We start from the raw sequence: 18,102 nt of genomic DNA, 5'->3' as shown, positions 1-18,102 counted from the left end.
GGCAGAGGCGAGCGAGAGGGAGAGGAGTGGGGTGTGCGGGGGGGGAGCTGGAGAGGCAGGACGGCGTCCAAATCAGAATCTTTCCTGCCAAGACCCCGTGGGGAGGACCAGGCAGCGCAGGACAGAGAAGACAGAGCTCTGCAGGGAAGCAGCAAGAGCCGCCAGGGAAAGGGCAGGTCTCGGTGTCCCTGCAGCCAGCAGGTGGGCGGAAGTGGCCAGCCTCTCCAAGGGCACACTGCCACACAGCCCACCCCTGCATGGCAGAGCAACGCCAGACCTTAGCTGCATGGGGAAACAACAGATATTCTGGGCACAGCCCAGGTACCCCCAGAGGGCTGGCAGTGACTGGGTACTGATCAGGGGGCACTGTCCAGGCAGCCACACCCACTGACCTCCAGGGGAACCGGCAAGTGAAAGGCCAGACCCCAGGGCACATGGCTCCGGGCCCTGTTTTTGACAACCTTCTTCAAGGGGCTGAACTCCAGGGCTGGATGAGGCAGGGCAGTGCCAGGGGCAGCAGGAAGGTGTAGGTGCTGTCGGGGACTGTGTTCCTGCCATGCCCTGTGGGTGCCGCCTGCTCCAGGGTTCTGGAGGACGCTGTCACTGGAGCTGGCCAAGGGCATGAGGACTCTCTGTGTGACATCTCTTCCACTGCAGGTAATGTGAAAGGTTTCACAATAAAAGGTGCAACCACACAGACACACGTGCTCAGCTGTGCAGTCTCAGTGTGTCCAGAGGTCCTGCAGCATGGCTTCCTCCCCGGGCCCAGGCGGCCAGGGAGCTGGTGTGGGCTGAGCTGACTGCATCCACCACAGCACTTCTGCCCACCTGCTGGATGCAGGGACCCCGAGGCCTGCCCTTTCCGCTATCCTGCAGAGCTCTGCACATGCCCGTCGTCTTCTCTGTCTGTCCTGCGCTGCCTCGTCCTCTCCACGGGGCCTTTGGCAGGAAAGGTTTTGATTTTGATGAGGTCCTGCACCTCACACCCACCCATCTGAGTCTCCAGGAGAGCCAGTGACCCAGCCCAGAGCCACAAATATCACGAAGAGTCGGGAAAAACTCACAGTTCCCCAGCCTTGGGTGAGAACGTGCTCAGAGGACAGCCTACCATGGGTAGGCATCAGCACCCGGAGCCCTGTCACAATGGGCCCACCCAGGGTTCTAGACCCAAACAGCAGTGGCCGTCATTCTTGGGTGGGGGAGGGTGGCCCTCTGCAGAACTGTGGCAGGCACACGGGTGCCTCTGGGGAGGTGGGCAAGGTGCAGGGAGTGGGTGGCTGGGGTGGGGTGAGGGCTCCCGTTGCCAAGGGCGGGGGCAGTTACTGGGCCTCTGTGGAGGGTGGAGAGGGAGCACAGCAGGTGTGGGGCCCACAGTGCAGAGAGCAGCCAGCACACGCATCTGCTCCACCTGCGAGACTCGGCAGGTACAGTGTCAAAAGAACAGGGAGGCTCCAGTTTGATTGAGGGGCGCTGCCAGGTGCTGTCAGGGGGCAACATGCTGATGCCCTCACCCACAGAGAGAAGGCCCAGCCTGACCACCCGGGTCATGGGGGGCGTGGCCAGAGGGTGGCTGTACCCAGGCCGAAGCTCCTGCAGTACCCCGTGCTGTGAGGCACCAGGAGGGGAAGAAGGGCCATGTGGTCGCGTCTGGAAACAGCTCTCAACCATCAACGCTGACGTGTGCCACCTGCACACAAAGGCTGCTTCCCGTAGGTCTCGGTGTTGCCAGACGGCGTGACTGACTGAGCAACAGGCTGTCTGATCCTCTGTGGTGAGTTGGACCGCCCACATCACTGTCTCTCGTGCACCTCAACAGGCTGGTGATGACGAACAGCACGAGCACCTTGGGGTCGATTCCCTTCTCCACGTAGAGCTGTGGCTGGGCCCTGCTGGGGACAGGCACGGAGGACACTGCTCCTGCAGCCAGTCACTGTCACTGGTTATGCCTTCATTACCAGCCATTCCAGGGACAAAGACATGCTCTGCTCTATTCAGCTTACCCTACGCAAATTATTCTCAGTCACAATGACTTCTTCCCACTTCCCTTAGAATCCCTGTCTACTGAGACACACGCTTCAGGCAGGGCTGAACGGACGAGAAACAACTGCACCTGATCTTTAAACACACCCCCGTGGTTATTCAACAACTGCTTTTGTGCTTAAGAAACCCAAAGTGCGAAGCTGTGACCTCTTTCCCATGGCATGAGGAGCACATTCGGAACAGGCAGGCTCCCGTCTGCACCTGCAAGTGTGAGTTCTGTGGCTGATCTAAAATCCATGACTTCATCTTAACACTGGAGCGGAGGCCTGAATTTCATAGGCACCCACTCAGGGCACCGCTCTTCCCTGCCCAAGCACTTCCCTTTGGGCAGGGCCCTGCACCACCTACCACTGAGACATCAGCACCCGGGGCCAGATCCCACAGTGCCACAGGCATGCGCCAGTCCTGGCTGTTGGCACAGAACCCACGCTGGAGGACGCAGAGGGTAAGTGGCAGCTCCAGGATGGAGCTGGCCACCAGAAAGACCAGGCCTGCTAATCCAGCCTGACCTGCGACCTCTGCAGGGGGTGGCTGTGGATGGAGCTAATCGCCAAGGGCCAGTGCTCCCGCAGCCACAGCTGCACAACTTCATAAAACCCAGGCCCAGAGCACAGCGGGGTGGGTGCACGCCAATCCCCAGGGGATGGAAACCCCAGTGCTCAAGACCCACGGGACACAGGCTCTCGTGAGGAGTTGTCTTGTGAATTTCCTACCTCGCGGCTTACTTCACGGACCCTTCTGCCTGACTGGTCACTGAAGGAGCCGCTCCTGGCGCGGCGGTCCCACCAGGCGGGAGGTCTGGGGTGCACTGGGCTCCTCCTCTGTGCCCTCCTCACTGCTTTCACGGCCTAACCCCGCCCGTGAATCTCCTGAGCCCAGGAAGGTACTGCCACCGGCTCGGCGAGGCCACACCACGTGGACGAGCACAGCCCTGCGGCCGGGAGCTGCTCTCCAGTGCCTTCGACGGCACCAAGTGAAACTGCTCTTCAGGCCAGAATCCCAAACGCTCCCCACAGAGAAAGCCCGGCACCAGGGCTCCAGCTAGGGCGTGGCTCCCTGGGGTGGGGACACGGCTCACAGGGCACATGCTGCAGTAACACTGCCAGAGCGTCCCCGACACGGAACCCACTTCATGCAGCAAGTCTGAGCCTAGAGCCTTGCCACAGGAAGCAGAGTGTGTGACCACGACCCTTGTGGTCAGTGACCACAAGTGACCACGCTCCGTCACTGGGAGGAACCAGCACGTAAGCAGCAGCTGACATTTTCAGGCATAAAAATGTGTCCCCAGGTGGCGCTAGGCCTGTCCACATCCAGAAGGCAGGAGAGCCACCCTGCAGCCACCCTGAACCAAGACCCCGGCTGGGTCGTCTTTCTGGCTGTGTGGTCTCAGCACACCTTAGCAGTGAAGTGTCACCGAGGCCACTTTGGGAAACGTTCGCCTGCTTCAGATCACCAGGACCCACACGCAGAGTGTGTGAAAACAGGCAGGTGGCCGGGGGACAACAGGCCTGCAAGGCTAGGCCTGGAGGGCATCAGAGAGAGCCAGCACCACCCCACAGGGCTGTCGGGGGGCACCCGACACACGTGCAGGACCACGAGGAGGGTCAGGGCTTATGAAGGGTGCTCTAGAGGATCCATCACAAGTTTCTCTGCTTTCTGTTCTGGAACCCAAGAGGGGGCAGAGAAATGAACAGAAGAGCCCCAGTGCCCACCAACTGAGTTGCTGCCCTCAGCCCAGGAGCCAGCACACACTGAACTCAACCTTCAGCATCCCTGCCCACACCGTGGCAGCTGACACGATCACCTAATGGGGTGGACGCCTTACAACCCAGACAGCCTCAGGCGCCACGCTTACCTGAAGGAGGACGACTCCCCGTGGACAGGCAGGGAGCCGGCGGGTGCTGGTGTAGGGCCCTGGGCACCTGTCCTGATAAGCTTCCCTGTGTTGGAGTCATAGATCCGGACCTCGGGGCCAGGCTGGGCCTTGGGGTGGACGGGCGTGGGGTGGAACAAGGCTGCTGGAAGCAGGCTGTGCCTGTCAGGGAAGGCTGTAGGGCTGTTCTCCCTGTCGAGGGCAGGAGCAGGGCCGTGAGAATAGCCATGCCCACGTGGGGCACAGGGACACAGGGCATGATGGGCATGATGCAGGGAGCGACCAGGGGGGACAGCATGCAGGACCACCAATGTCCAGTGCCCAGGCACACGGTGCCCAAAGCCTCTGGCTCCTGGTTGGGTTCCTTGATGGAGGGTGTGCAAGAGCAGCCCCTGTGTGCTGTGGAGACACAGGCTTTCCTCACCAGCACAGCGGGGGGCTGCCTGGGGAGTGGCCCCTCGCGGGGCCGAGGGCACCCTGCCTCTGTGGCCCAGCAGCAGGCACACTCACCCTCGAGTGGCTCCCCGGGAGACACGGAAGACAGCCTCTGCACCGACCCTTTATGCCCGGCCCTGCCCGCCCTTTCTTCGGTCTGCTCGTCTGGAAAGTGCTTTTACCTAACTCGCAGTACTCCCCGGCCCTCGGGGCACGCAAGCTAAGATCCACCACTAAAAGCCACATCGCGCTTCACCCAAACAGAGGAAGCAGTTCCGCTTCCTGATTCTGATGACTGCACACAGGCTTCCTCAGTCTGTCCGAGTTTACGGGCGGGGAGGGCTCACTTTCTTGAGGGATGGGGCAAAGGTGGTGCAGAACACACCAGCGCTCAGGAGCAGCTGTGGGGGCCAGGTGGCATGGACCAGGGACACTGGCCAGCAGCAAGCTCCCCTCACCGACTTAGACCTCATTTGATCCTCTGTGAAGCGGGCCTGCCGGGAGATGAGGCAGAGCCACACCCACAGGCCGGTGGTGGTCAGGTACCTGTTGATGGGTGGACAGCTCAGGGCGGGGCATGGCCTAGCACCCACCTGTGCACCCGGGCGTCGTCCTCCGTGAGCGGGAAGAGCTGCTCCTCCACCTTGTCCCAGCGCTCCAGGCAGCTCCACAGCCAGTCGGGGCTGACCACGTGCAGGTGCCTGCACTCCTGTGCCTGCCGCACCTTCTCCGTGCCTGTGGAGACCACTGTCAGGCTGTCCCTGCAGCAGGGGGAGGGCATCTGGGACAGACCCAGGGCAAGGACACCCTGGGGAAGGGACCAGGAGGAGCCGAGAGGAGGGACCCTGAGAGGCCAGGTCCCCGCAGCATCGCCTCCTTCTGCCCGAGACTCGGCCTCCAGGGGCAGGACCTGTGTATCTCACCACCACCAGGACCTCGAGCTCTCCCTCCACACACCACCAGGGCCTCGCAACTGCACCCAGCCCCTCCAAAGAGCCGTCCGCAGGGACGAACACCTGTCCCTCTCTTTGCAGCCCTGCTGTCATCATCCCACCAGATGCCACCATCTTCTAGGTGGACCCGACGGGCTCTCAGCTCTACTCCAGCACCTGGGTGGCCTCCTGAGGACCTGTCCTCCCCCTCGTGCATCCTGAGTGTCCCCTAGTCTGAGGCTTCCACCTGAGCTCCTGCTGAGCCTGTCCCACCCCTGTGACTTGAGGTGGCTGCTGCAGCTCTGGTCAGCTAGGTCTTCGGGACAGTCACTTCCCTTGGCGGCACAACCCCTGTGCTGTGAGGCAGGACAAGGTGCTGCCTACCTCACGTGAATCCTGAACACGAGAGCCAAGAGGACGAGGGTGTCCCACAGGGAACAAGCCCAGAGCGCGCAGGAGAAGCTGCGGGTCAGGTGCTGGGTGGCCGCGGGACAACAGCCACGTGTGGAAGCACTCGGGTACAAAAGCCAGGGACCTGAGCCACACCTCCTCTACCTGCGGGTGGAGGGTGGAGGCTGGAGCCCCCCCCGTGCCTTCTCCGGGCAGGGGATCTGGCTGGGAGAAGAGCCTGCCTCTGGCCCTGAGCACGGCACACGGTGGTGGGAGCCCTCCACACTATGACCCAAGGCTCTGCGCAGCCCGACGTGGACCCGAGGCACAGCATCCAACAGGACCACGCCGGCCTCCGTGGAAACAGGCCTGAGGTGAAGCCAAGCGTCTGCAGCCCTGACTCGCTGACAGCAGCTGTGACAGGCAAGGCTGAGGCAGCTGGCAGTCTTCACGCGTCTGGGGTGAGCATCCCTGCAAGCTCGCCCGTCACTCCAGGGTTCCGTCCTCCTTGGCTGAGGTCTCGGAAGCCAGAGGAGGTGCACCCAGTTCCAGGGGGTCCTCCCCTTTCCTGCCTACAGCGAATGCTCTCTTTGCTCCAACTGGCTTTCTCAGAGGGCTCCTCGTCTTTCGCCTGCTCCCTGAGGCACGCAGCCTCTGGCTGGCTCCCTCCCACTGCTCCTGGAGAGAGCTCCACCATCCCAGAGCAGCACAGCGACTGCTCAAAGGACCCACAGTGGCCAGCCGCCAGTGCAGAGGCCCACAGAATGTACCCGGGCCAAGAAGTCCGCCAAAGGGCATCACCCACCCGCTCTCACAGGTCCCTGTTCTAGAAAGTGTTCCTGACTGCGCACTGGGCCACGCACAGCCATGCCAGCCTCCAGGACAGGGACTGCCATCGGGTGGAGGCAGGCCTCGACCACCCAGAGCGCGCGGCTGGCCTGCTGCGCCCGCAGAACGTGGGGGGGGCACTTACCAGCCCGTGCTGCGATCAGGTGGGTGGCCCTGTCAGGGGCGTCGGGGCTCAGCACAAGCTGGGTGAGGACCCTGGCCCCCAAGGCCGTGGCATGGTAGTGCTCACGGGTCTTCTCCACAGGGAAGTTGGTTGGGTGCAACCCACTGAATATCACCGCGACGTCCGCCAACACCTTGCTCTTGAGCTCTGGCACGATCTTGCGTATGTCCGGAGCCTCCGCGAGCTCCTGGTTGAGGTACCTGTCGTACCTGGAGTAGTAGTCCCTGTGCACACGCACCAGGATCTCCTCCAGGTGGATCAGGTGGTCGTCCTCGTCCGTGTCCTCCTCCTCCTCCTCCTCCATGCTCTGGTCTAGGGACTCGCCGGCGGTGATGCCCGACTGCTCGCTATTCTGGGACTCCGTCTCTGCCTCCTTCCTGTCCACACAGCCATTGCCCAGGCCACAGAGGCCATCTCGCTCACCCTCCTCCTGCCCGTCCAGGTCTGGCCCTTTGTCCTGTGTGTGGACTCTGGGCCCTGGCTCTCCAGGGGGGCCTGCCCCTGCCAGTCTCTCCCCGCCCGTGTCAGGCGGACCTCCCTGCTGTGCGGCTTTGACGCCATCGCGGGCAGCTGCAGGTCTCTTTCGGCTCCTCCTCTCACTCTCCCCCTCAGAGGTTGAGGAGGACGACTTGGGGCCCTCCGACTCACTGCTCTCGCTGTCACTGGACAAGTCAAAATCCAACTCCGGGCTGGAGGCGCCCTGTGTGGGCTGGGCCCCTGGTGAGGTCCGGCCTCCCTGTTCACAGGATGCTTGGGCTTGGGGCTCTGGAGCCTCGGCCAGCTCACGGCCACCAGGGGCCCGGGGACAGGGCCAGGCGTCCCTCTCATCTGCTTTGCTGGGAGACGCTCCCAGTGCAGCCTCACTGCCATTCACCTCTCGGGTAGGCTTCCCGAGGCCATTGCTCCGCTCTGCCCCGGCAACGGGTCTGCCCTCCTCGGGCTCTTTCACAGACGGGGCTGGTTCCAAGACATCGGCGCCTTTAGAAGAATGGTTTACTGAAATGTGAACACAAAGGGAAAGGCTTCTGTTACCCGCCGTTCGGCAGTTCTGAACCCTGAGCACGCGCCTCCCCACACCACAACCACCCACCCTGTCAGGAGCCAGCGGCAACGCCCAGGTTGCGGCCACGCCGACCTGGCGCCCTTCCACCCACACGGGCCCTGGCTTTACAGGAGAAGGTCCCCACCACACACCCTGCAAGGGGCCCTTGAGCACCACCTTCCCCTGGCCTTGACCTCTAAGTTCTACTTTAGTGACTACAGCAGTGACTGCGTGCCTCAAGATGTCCTGCTTTGAAACTAAAGAGACCAACAGAAACTCTGAAAACCAAATCAAGGGGCTGGGGCCGTAGCTCAGCGACAGAGCACTTGCCTAGCATATGTGAGCACTACAAAAAAAAGAACAAACAAAACAGAGGCATGCTGTCCATCCACAACTACAAAAAAGCTTTTGAAAAATTACAACAAAAACAAAAAACCAAATCACGTCTCCTCAACAGGCTTTGCCTCAAGCGTGCCTGAGAGGAGGTCCATGGTTCCCTGCGGACTCCAGGAGGGCACAGCCAGGGCCCTGAGCTCTGGGCATCCTCATGAGAGAGCCCCGGCACCCACCTCTCACACCCTCTGAGGAATGCGGAGGCTTTAAGGAAAACTGGACGAGCTGCAGCGCCCAGTGCTGAGAAGCATCTAGAATCTCACCTGACCAAGAAGATACCGATTTTAATTACCCCGACCTTCAGTATCACATAAGCCCCCAATAAAACTGAAATATAAGCAAATTCTATAAAATTGCAATATAAATTTAAAAAGTGAATCTTGACTTTACAGCAGCCAAAACAGAGACAGGACGAGAGGAGAGACAGACGCTGAAGCAGAGCGCTGGCTTCTGGGAGGCGCGCCAGGAGACGGCCCACCTTTCTTCCTCGCCTGAGACTCCCGGTGCCCAGGGGGTGCGTTCACGTCGCCTGTGCCTGGGAAATACACATACTTCTTCACAGTTATCAGGTTGGGGGCGAACTTCCAGACATCTTCTCGGTCATCGATGATGCAGACCATGGAGTCCCCGCAGGGAAAGAGGTTTCTACAAGTGAAAACAGGCGATTTGCACCAAGCAGTGACCAGCGGGCGCAGCGCTCTGTTCTGCTGAGGAGACGCCTCGAGCAGAGCAGGTTTACGAGAGGAGGGGACCTTTACTCAGCTCCCACCCCTGGTGGTTCCAGAGAGTCACATCAAAGGAATCAGACCGGCAGCACTATTTCCAATTCTCCTTGACAACAGGAGGCAACCCTTTTCTTAAAGGGCCAGACAGTACACATTTCAGGCGTCCAGCCATGGGGCCAGGCTCAACCCTGTGCAGTCAGGTTCCCAAGTTCCCCAGGAGCCCAGCAGGAAAGAGGTGGTAACTTTAGAGTGGGAAGTCCACTGCCTGCCTCTGGAGCCGGGTCCAGGAGGCCCTCTGCACAGGCGTGGGACCTGGAGCACTGTCCCCAGGCCTATGTGAAGTGAGAGTGACGCAGAGCCTCAACAGCAGGCTGTGGGGCCACGAGTGCAGGGTGAGATGGCCACTGTGCCGCTTGGGGCAGAGCAGCAGAGCACAGGGGACTCTGGACCCAGGGCAGGGCTCAGGGGGAGGAGGCGCCTGTGGCTCTCCACAGCCACTGCTGAAGACCGGGCAACTCCCAGAAGACGCAACTCCAGAGCCCTCACTCTGGTTCTCAAAATGCAACTTTGAAAGTAGAAGCCAAATGGGGCCCTGCTCAGTGACGGGCCCTGCCTGGCACATACCGCAGATTTCCTGTCTTAGAAAACGGGTCGATGCACTCATCCCTCGACAAGATCCGGTGGGAAAAAAGCTTCTTCTCGGGGTCTAGAAAGCCTGTGAAAGAAAACCGACAGAACTGCACGCCTGGGGGCAGACGCGCCCCTCTGCACCACGCACCAGCGTCGCCCCACCCCAGCGGACATGCCCGGCGGTGGTGCCAGCAAGTCGCATTCTTCCCAGGTGAGACCACTTACACGGTCTCCTAGGCTCGAACCCTGGGCTTCAATTCCTCCAGAATGAACCGCGTGCGTGTCTGTAGTGCTGTTAATTTGAAACCACTGCCTGACCAAGCTAAGTGACCTCGACAGAGCTGTGGTGAAGTGAGGAAACGTCCCCGTCTCAGGCACAGGTGATGGGGGCTCCTCGCCTCTGAGGTCTGAGGGCTAAGCTGCCTGACTGCCTGACGGGAGCCCCTCCACCTTCCCCAACACCAACAGGGGTACCGGCGGTGCCTGAAGCCCGGGTGGCACCGAGACCTTGCCTGCTGTCTTCCCTATACACACAGACATGTGATAAAGTTCAGCCTGTACACGGGGCAGTGAGAGACTCACAACAATGACCAAGCAAAGCCACCGCAGCAACATGTTGCAACAGCAGGGTGGACATGGTCTCTCTCAAGCACCTGGGGGCACTCCTTGGCACTCCTGCCTGTGACCACAAGCAGTGGTGCAGAGCATACCTCTGGCTCTCTGGCATACCTGAACTGCCAGCACCACTGCTCCTCGGCTTTGAGGCTGTTACTAAGGAAAGTGTTACTGGAACACAGCACCCTGATACCACAATGTCAATCTGATGACTGCGATGGCTACCAAGTGGCCATGAAGTGGGTAGTGCATCACCATGGACACACCAGTCAAGGGGCCAAGCCGCATCCCCACTCAGAATGGCACGATTAAAGCCTATCAATTGTTGACTGCTTTCAGCCATGGGTACCTGAGACCCCAAGGTAATACAAGAGTTGCCCTTCTCTGTGGACGCAGAACTGCAGACCGGGGGAGCTGCTGAACTGACACACACACACACACTACAAAGCAGAAACACAGAGCAGGGTCATTGCAACCACTTCCTACTGGCATGCACCACTTCCCAGTGCTGCAAACTTAAGCAACATCACGGAAACTGGCCTGGGGAACTGAGAAGGTAATAAGCTTTACGTTACATACTAACAGTCGGCAAAGGATCAATTTCCTATCAAAGTACCTGCTTGCACTGTACCAAACATCACATTTAGTAAGGCTGCAAAGTTTACATCTACGTTATTTAATAATCAGACATGCCGTTTTAATACAGAGAACACAGAAAAACAGGACAGTAAAAGTATTCCGGTCTGTGGAAGCAGGAGAAGTAGCCGGAAACAAAGCAGGTTTCTCACGTCATCTCCTGGGGTGAAGACACTGGTGGTCCAGGTTCAATGCCAGCTGAGCAACTTAACGTCACTTGCCATTTAAGGCACCTGGGGAAACCCATGGCAATAATACAGCCCCGCAAAGAACGGGCACAAACCCAGCATGTGCAGGAGACAGGAACCCGGCCCTCGGCAGGCGGGGCAGCCTGCCCAGGGCCGCTCGCTGGCTTGCCCTGCCTAGAGTCTTGCCAGGCAGAAGACTCGGAGTGGACTTCAGAGCACAGGGAACCCCTGATGGAGAGGACAGCAGTCCAGAGGGGGTGTGGCTCCTGGACCTCGCTGCAGCCGCGGGCAAGAGCAGGCTCAGCCAGATGTCCGGGAGGCACTTTTGCACCCACACTGCAATATGACCTGCTCTTTGAAGACTGGTGTTTTGGGTCACATCTCACTCCACTGCCTCTGTTGGGTGCCCAGATGCACATGGACACCTGCTTTGTAGTGTGACACAGGTCCTGACTGCAGTGCCCAGCTCCTCCTTCCCCACACTGGCTTTCTGTGGACTGCCCTGGCCCTGTGTGGCAGCAGCACACAGGGGGTCAGACGATCTCATGGAAGGGGGCTCTGTGTCCTGAGCATCCACTACCTCCTGATGTTAGAATGCAGCCCTGGCAGGCCTCACTTATCCCAGATCACCCACCCTTAGCATTTCATTAGCACCAAACGCTTGCTTTTTCAGAAGAAATAAGTCACCCCGTATACTTGTAATGTAAATTCCCTGTGAACATTGAAGCTACCCAGTGGTGATAGGATTAACAGTCTCTACAATAAGGGAAGAGTATTCAAACTGCTAACATTTGTATCCTAATTATCACCCAAGTACACATTCTGTAAGCAGTTAACTCTGAAAACTAAAGGAATGATAAAAGAGGACACTTAGTAGCCACCGTTGTTAAAAACCTTGCTTCTTTGCAAGTTTCTCACTTGCAAAAATCTGACCTAGAAAATGTCTGCTTCCTCCCTGTGTGAACTGCTGCCACCCAGTGGACATTCCATGGAAGGAAAGCCACACTTCTCCAGCCCAGTCTGCCTGCAACAAGGCCCAGCCCCTCTGGATAGAGGTCTCCCTGAGGCCAGGCTCTCTGGGTGACACCCCATGTCAAGGGGCTGAGGAGAAGGGTGTGACTGGATGAAAGCCGGGAATGCGGCTTTGCTGACACTAACCCTCTCTAGGTCGACTGGGCCTGCCACATGCTCACCCTCACTGTGCTCCAAAAGCTCAGACCCATCGAACGTCCTGACGTCCCCGAGAAGACGACTCCAGGGTGCACACAGGGACTGTGGAAAATAACTAGCTTAAACACACAGTCCCGTCCTGCCTCTCAGGCTTCGGCTACACTACAGCCACACATCAAGGGCAAAACAAGACGAGCTCACTTTAACATGCTGCTCCCTGTCCTGATGAACAGCCCCCACGCAGGCAGCCCATCATGGCAGACACACCACCCTGCAGTGGATGCTGACCTGAGGGAGGCGGAGCACGTGTATGTGGGGGTACATGGGGAGTCTCTGCACTCTGCTCAATTTTTCTGTGAACCTAATGCTGCTCTAAAAAAAAAAAAAAAAGGATAAAAAAATCTATTTAAAAAACTTTCCTACAAGGACACTAATACTAAAGGGAGAACTAGAAATCATAGAAATTTCCAAGTTCTTTAATCACCAATCAAAAACCCAAAACAAAGTGAACCTTGTGAGTTTCTAAGTACTTGACTGAAGAGGCTTTTGCAGCTGCTGCCAAGGTACAGTTGCCACGCTGCAGCAGGCATGCCCACTTGGGGCAGTGGGACTCCTGCCTGCTGTCCCCACAGAGCCCCCTGCCGGGCACCCAGCCCGGACAGGACACCTGCTTTGTAGTGTGACACAGGTCCTGACTGCGGTGCCCAGCCCCTCCTTCCCCACACTGTCTTTCTGTGGACTGCCCTGGCCCTGTGTGGCAGCGGCACATGGGGGTCAGACGGTCTTCCGCACAGGACCCAGTGCCGGAAGCCACTGCAGAGCAGCTCAAGTGCCGCCACGACCAGTGGCGGGCGCCAGAGGCCCTCCTTCAGCGACTCGGGAGCTGTGCCAGCCTTCAGTAAAACAGTTTCAGAAAGCACATTCCCACCATTGTTCCCACGCACCCATGGTCCTGCACACTGGCCTACTCGGTGCCTCCTGGCCAGAGCACTCGGCTGCCACAGCAGAATTTCTCACCTACCAACGTCCTGCTGTTAACACAAGAACTGAGCCTGTGTTCTCCTGCCCTCATCGTTAAGCTAACATCCTGTCCCTGAAGATGCCCACAGATGGGCAGCCCTGACCCCACTGCTGGTCCTGCAGTAGCCAACTGACCTGCAATGGTGTGTGCGTACAGCCGGCTGCCGAAGGTGAAGACATGCAGCTCGTACAGCTTGGCGATCTTCTCCAGGAAGTCCTTGCAGTGCGGGCGCAAGCGGGTGTGCAGCATCGGCTCACCCCGACCCAGCTGGAAGTGGAAGATGCCCTGAAAGGACCACAGGGCCATGAGAGCGCGCACAGGCTGCGGGCACCTGCGACTGCGGCTCGGCAGGAGTCTGCAGACGCGCTCCAGTGTCGGGAGCCATCTGTGAACGGTGCAGGGACCAAACCGGCATCAGAGCCGTCGAATAGGAAAATCCTGCTGGTGCGACGCCCAGACACATGTGAGCTCCTACTCAGCTCTGCCCAAAGGTCCCCAAGCCTCTCAGAGATGAGTGTGGCTTGTCAAGATGCCCATCAACCTGTTGACGGCAAGACACCATAAACAAAGACTCCGCCTGCTGAAACCGTATCCCTTCCTTTGATCCTCTCCCTTGAATAACTGGAGCCATTTTTTAACTGTTGGGTTCCAGCACCTCCCAGGACTAGAAGACTCTGTCAGGCACTCTGCTTTATTCTATTTTAAATGTTTTTTAGTTGTAGATGGATACAATGCCTTTATTCATTTGGTTTTAGTTGTAGATGGACACAGTACCTTTATTTTATACGTTTGTTAACTGACATGCTGTGCTGAGGATGGACCCCAGTGCTAGTCAAGTGCTCCACCACTGAGCCCCAGCCCCAGCCTAGGCACTCTGCTTTTAAAACTGATTCTCTGGGCTGGGGATGTGGCTCCAGTGGTAGCACGCTGGCCTAGCCTGCATGAGGCACTGGGTTCGATTCTCAGCACCACGTAAAAACAAAATAAAGATATTATGTCCACCTAAAAATAAAAAATATACTAAAAAAACCAAAAAACAAAAACAAAAAAACCCCGATTCTCTGACTTTGTCTCTTTTATTTCTTCACTATTTCAGACTTCACTATTTCTCAGGGGGCTTATCCTCTCCTGAAGAGGAAAAGTTACCCTGGCGAGGTGCTGGTCATCTCGAAAACTGCAGGGCCCAACCAGGACCTCAGGAGGAGCCAGTCGCCAGCACTGATACACACCAGGGGAAAACCTTTCACACTCATGATTGAGGAAGTTCAGGCTGACACCCACTGAAGCCAACTGCCCTGTAAGCACACTAACCACCAGGACCTGACAACTACCACAGCTCCCGATGTATCTACCCCTCATAACCACGCAATCACCCACAATTACCGAAAGTGATCACTTCTGCTAACTACCCATAGTAACTACCAACTACCCATTGTGATGATTAACTGCCACTTATAACCATGTTAACCACACATGGTGACAGTCCCTCGGGACCTAACAACTACCCATAATAACTACCACAGCTCCCTGGGGTAACTACCCCTGGTAACCATAACAATCACCCACAACTGCCTATGACTATTACCTGTGGTGACTACTTCTGCTAACCACACATGGTGACAGTTAACTATCACTGGTAACTGCTAACCACCCATGGTGATGTGATTTTCCCTTAGGACCTAACAACCACGTAGGATAATTACCACAACTCAGACACAGTGAACTGCAGCACGAGATCATGTCTACACTGGCTAATCTGCTCCCCAAACACAGGGTGACCTATAGAAGTATTAAAAACAAGACTATGTACTCTTTTTAAAAAACATTTTTTAGCTGTTGATGGACCTTTAATTTATTTATTTGTGTGTGGTGCTGAGAATTGAATCAGTGCCTCACATACGCTAGGCAAGCGCTCTACCACTGAGCCTCAACCCCAGCCCCAAGACAACGTACTCTCACACTGAATCATGGGTGCGGAGGCTTCTAGGAGAGCCACGTTGGGAACAGATGACAGTACTCACTTTGTTTGACATCTGTGGACAGTGCTGCTCTGTCGTGTGAATTAAGGTCTGGTCCAAATCAACCATGAGGACTAGTTTTCTGTTTCGATGTAGTCTTTGCTGATCTTCCCTTCCAAGTTTTTCAGCTTGCTAAAATTAAAAGAAAAAATTAAAAAAGAGTACTTATATCTGGATCCAATGTAGAGCCCAATTCCATTAAAAGAAGTAAAAGGACACTGTAGGTGCGCATCAGCACCATCACATGCCCAGGACCTACAGTCAACAGCGGCCTGCACACTCAGGGTCTCCCCACTGGCCAGTGCTGCACACTGACCAAAATCCAGTCTGTCTGGTCAAAACCTGCTTACGGGAATGTGGGTCACGGTGGCACTTTGTGATTGACTAGATATGGAACGCAGAGGGGGAAAGGAAGTGGGTGTCTGTAACAACTCAGCTGAATGCTAGGGGACACCTCAGTTCGGGTGAGCTGCAACAATCACAGAGGAGGCTGACGGGGCGAACCACCGGCCTGCTCCAGAGGCCAGGGAGGAGGGTCAGTCCTCCTGGCCCAGCGCTGCCCTCATCACTGTGCGGTAGGCCATCAGCCGTGAACAGGCAGGGGCCGACGTCAGACGTGAGCACTAAGAAGATCCATAAGTCATCCGACTGAGACCCCAGGGAGCCCTCCGGGAGAAGTGGGCATCTGGCAACGGGAACCCCAATGCCCAACCTCGCCTGGTTGTAGGTGATCACGACCCTAAGGTGACTCTCACCCCGGGCATGGGGCCTGACGGAAGCCGGTGAGCTTCAGGGAAACAGGGCCTGGTGTGTCAGAGCCTCCCGGGAGGAAGTGAACTACGACCCCTTACGGGACCACTCTCTCCTATGACCAGGTCTCCCAGACATTCACTCCCTCATCACAGGGGCACAACCACCCTGTGACGAGGTCGTCGTGAGGAGATCCCCTGAGGCTACACCAAGGGACATGTATGGGGGAAGAAGAGAGCAGAACAAGGACAATGAAGCCAGATCCCCGACCCCGACTCTCCAGGGCTGCTGTTCTCAGAGACTGCACAGGACACCTGGTGTCGCACTGAAGGCTCTCTCTCTGCTTCTCCTCTTCCCGAGTCTCCTGTTGGGAGTTTACTGCCGCTCAGCACTACTCACCTGAAACCCTCCCTGCGAGACTGCAAGCAAGCGGCGGCAGAGAACCCTGCAGCAGCTTTGGCTGTGCGGGCATGCCTCTTTCTCTGCAACACCCGGGGGCCCGGCTGGGCCCAGAGATGTGCCACAGCACGGCCACACTCCAGGCCCAGCACGGGCTCTCCTCTGAGACGGCCCTGCCCAACCTCCTAGAGGGCAAACGTATCCACTAGGTAAATATGTCGGGTGTGCTTCACGCCAGGTTTCTTGCTTTGACTGCATTCAGCTAGTCACAGAAGAGGTGAGCTGGAGACCTCCTGCCACATGGCTCCCGAAAGGGATGTGGCATAAAGGGCCAGCAGTTCTGCTGTGGTGGGAAGATGGGAGACGCCCTTCTCCTGTAACCCCAAAGTTCCCGACTTTGTTTTACACACACATACGCATTCACTTTGTTTCACACACACACGCATTCACTTTGTTTCACACACACACACGCATTCACTTTGTTTCACACACACATACGCATTCACATTTGTTTAAAGTTCAGTGATCCAGAAAAACCAGAACAGTGCATCTGGCATTCTGTCTTCCCCATAAAAACAGACTGAAGTTGCTGTGTGTCACTTGAGAGCATAAGTCTGACCAAATCCTCCTGATGAGCCATGTTTCCCCACTTAGAGAAATGGATGACCCTGAAGCATTCTCACAACCCAGAAAAAACTCCCACTGGTGGTGGAACTCTCTACAGGTGCTGGGGGTGGGGGGATGGAGGATGCTAGCTCCTGCCCCTCCCGGGACACTTGCCTGCACACCAGACAGAGGCCCATACGGCCACAAGCTTCAGGGTGACCCGTGGGTACCAGAGCAGCACAGACACTCAAGACGATCTGGAGGGCCTCCCTCCCAGTCCTGCACAGGACCTGCTACCCGCCACGGTGTTCTCAACCAGCAGCACAGCAGATGTCACCTGGATCCCACCCTGGCCACCTCACTTCCAATACTCTCTATGGCAGCTGATCCCTAGCTCCACCAGCCCCAGGACGATGGCAGTTCCTGGGCAGCAGACTGCCCCAGCAGCCTTGTCCCTCACAGCCGCCTGCCCTGCTGTCCTCCCTGTGCACACCCTGGGAAGCATGCTGCCTCTGGAGCTGTGTCCAGGCATCCACCACCTCCCTTTCACCCAGAATCTGGCTCGAGGGGCACCCAAACAGAGCGGTGCCTGCACTGGCAGCATGAGGGAGGTTCCTGCCATGCAGCTGTGGGGCAGACTTGCTGGTTGAAGAAAGCGGAGGACAGAAGCCATCAGTCTGAAACGTTTGAGCCACTGCACAGCTACCCTTCAGAAATGACACTGTAGGCGGGTCCCATGTCTTCACAGGACCCTGTGTACACTCACCTCAGAGCTCACCATCAGCTCTGGCACACTGTGGACCATGGACACGGTTGCTGTGGACAGCGGCACCTGCTGCTCGCCATTCTTGCTCTGCAGCCTTTGAATGCAAGAAGATACCTTAGAAGGTGCTGTGCCTGGGTTAACTGGGACGGGCTCCAAGCTGCAGGCAGGGCCATGCCCGCTGCCCCTGCCCAGAACCCTGCTCTGCGGCAGCTGGGGAATGCCCTCCACTGTCTGAGCACCATCAGGAAAGCACCAGACCCCAAGCTCTCAGTAAGCCACTCTCTGGGCCACAAAGCTCAGCTGTCCCAGCCACACTCACGCCTGCAGGCAAGAGTTAGTTGCATTCAGGGTCAAAACCCTCTAATTAACTACGAAGTCATGAGACCCATGAACAGGCCTATAGGTGAAACAGAAAAAAAAAAAAAAAAAAAAAAAAAAAAAAAAAAAAAAAAAAAAAAAAA

General features: G+C 57.4%; 1 protein-coding gene across 8 annotated transcripts in view; it reads right to left on the bottom strand.

Annotated features, from left to right (window-relative positions):
- The window catches only part of Ctdp1 (CTD phosphatase subunit 1), a 45,450-nt gene that overhangs the window by 14,831 nt on the left and 12,517 nt on the right, over positions 1–18,102 (bottom strand). For 2 of the 8 annotated variants that reach the window (XM_048806684.1, XM_015499600.2), the window contains exons 3-11: positions 17,642–17,735; positions 15,124–15,252; positions 13,237–13,387; positions 9,467–9,557; positions 8,596–8,762; positions 6,644–7,678; positions 4,942–5,083; positions 4,197–4,312; positions 3,896–4,105 (exon numbers count right to left, since the gene is read on the bottom strand). In XM_048806684.1, the coding sequence (XP_048662641.1) occupies positions 3,896–4,105; positions 4,197–4,312; positions 4,942–5,083; positions 6,644–7,678; positions 8,596–8,762; positions 9,467–9,557; positions 13,237–13,387; positions 15,124–15,252; positions 17,642–17,735 (2,135 nt within the window). Of the gene's footprint in view, positions 1–1,743; positions 1,887–3,895; positions 4,106–4,196; positions 4,313–4,941; positions 5,084–6,643; positions 7,679–8,595; positions 8,763–9,466; positions 9,558–13,236; positions 13,388–15,123; positions 15,253–17,641; positions 17,736–18,102 lie in introns of all 8 variants that reach the window. The other 6 variants (XM_048806683.1, XM_048806685.1, XM_048806686.1 and 3 more) reach the window with 4 other exon arrangements.

Source organism: Marmota marmota, unplaced genomic scaffold (assembly GCF_001458135.2).
Source record: "Marmota marmota marmota unplaced genomic scaffold, marMar, whole genome shotgun sequence".
NCBI classification, from domain to species: Eukaryota; Metazoa; Chordata; class Mammalia; order Rodentia; family Sciuridae; genus Marmota; species Marmota marmota.
The sequence above is the reverse complement of the archived record's forward strand: the minus strand, read 5'-3'. Positions and strand labels throughout refer to the sequence as shown.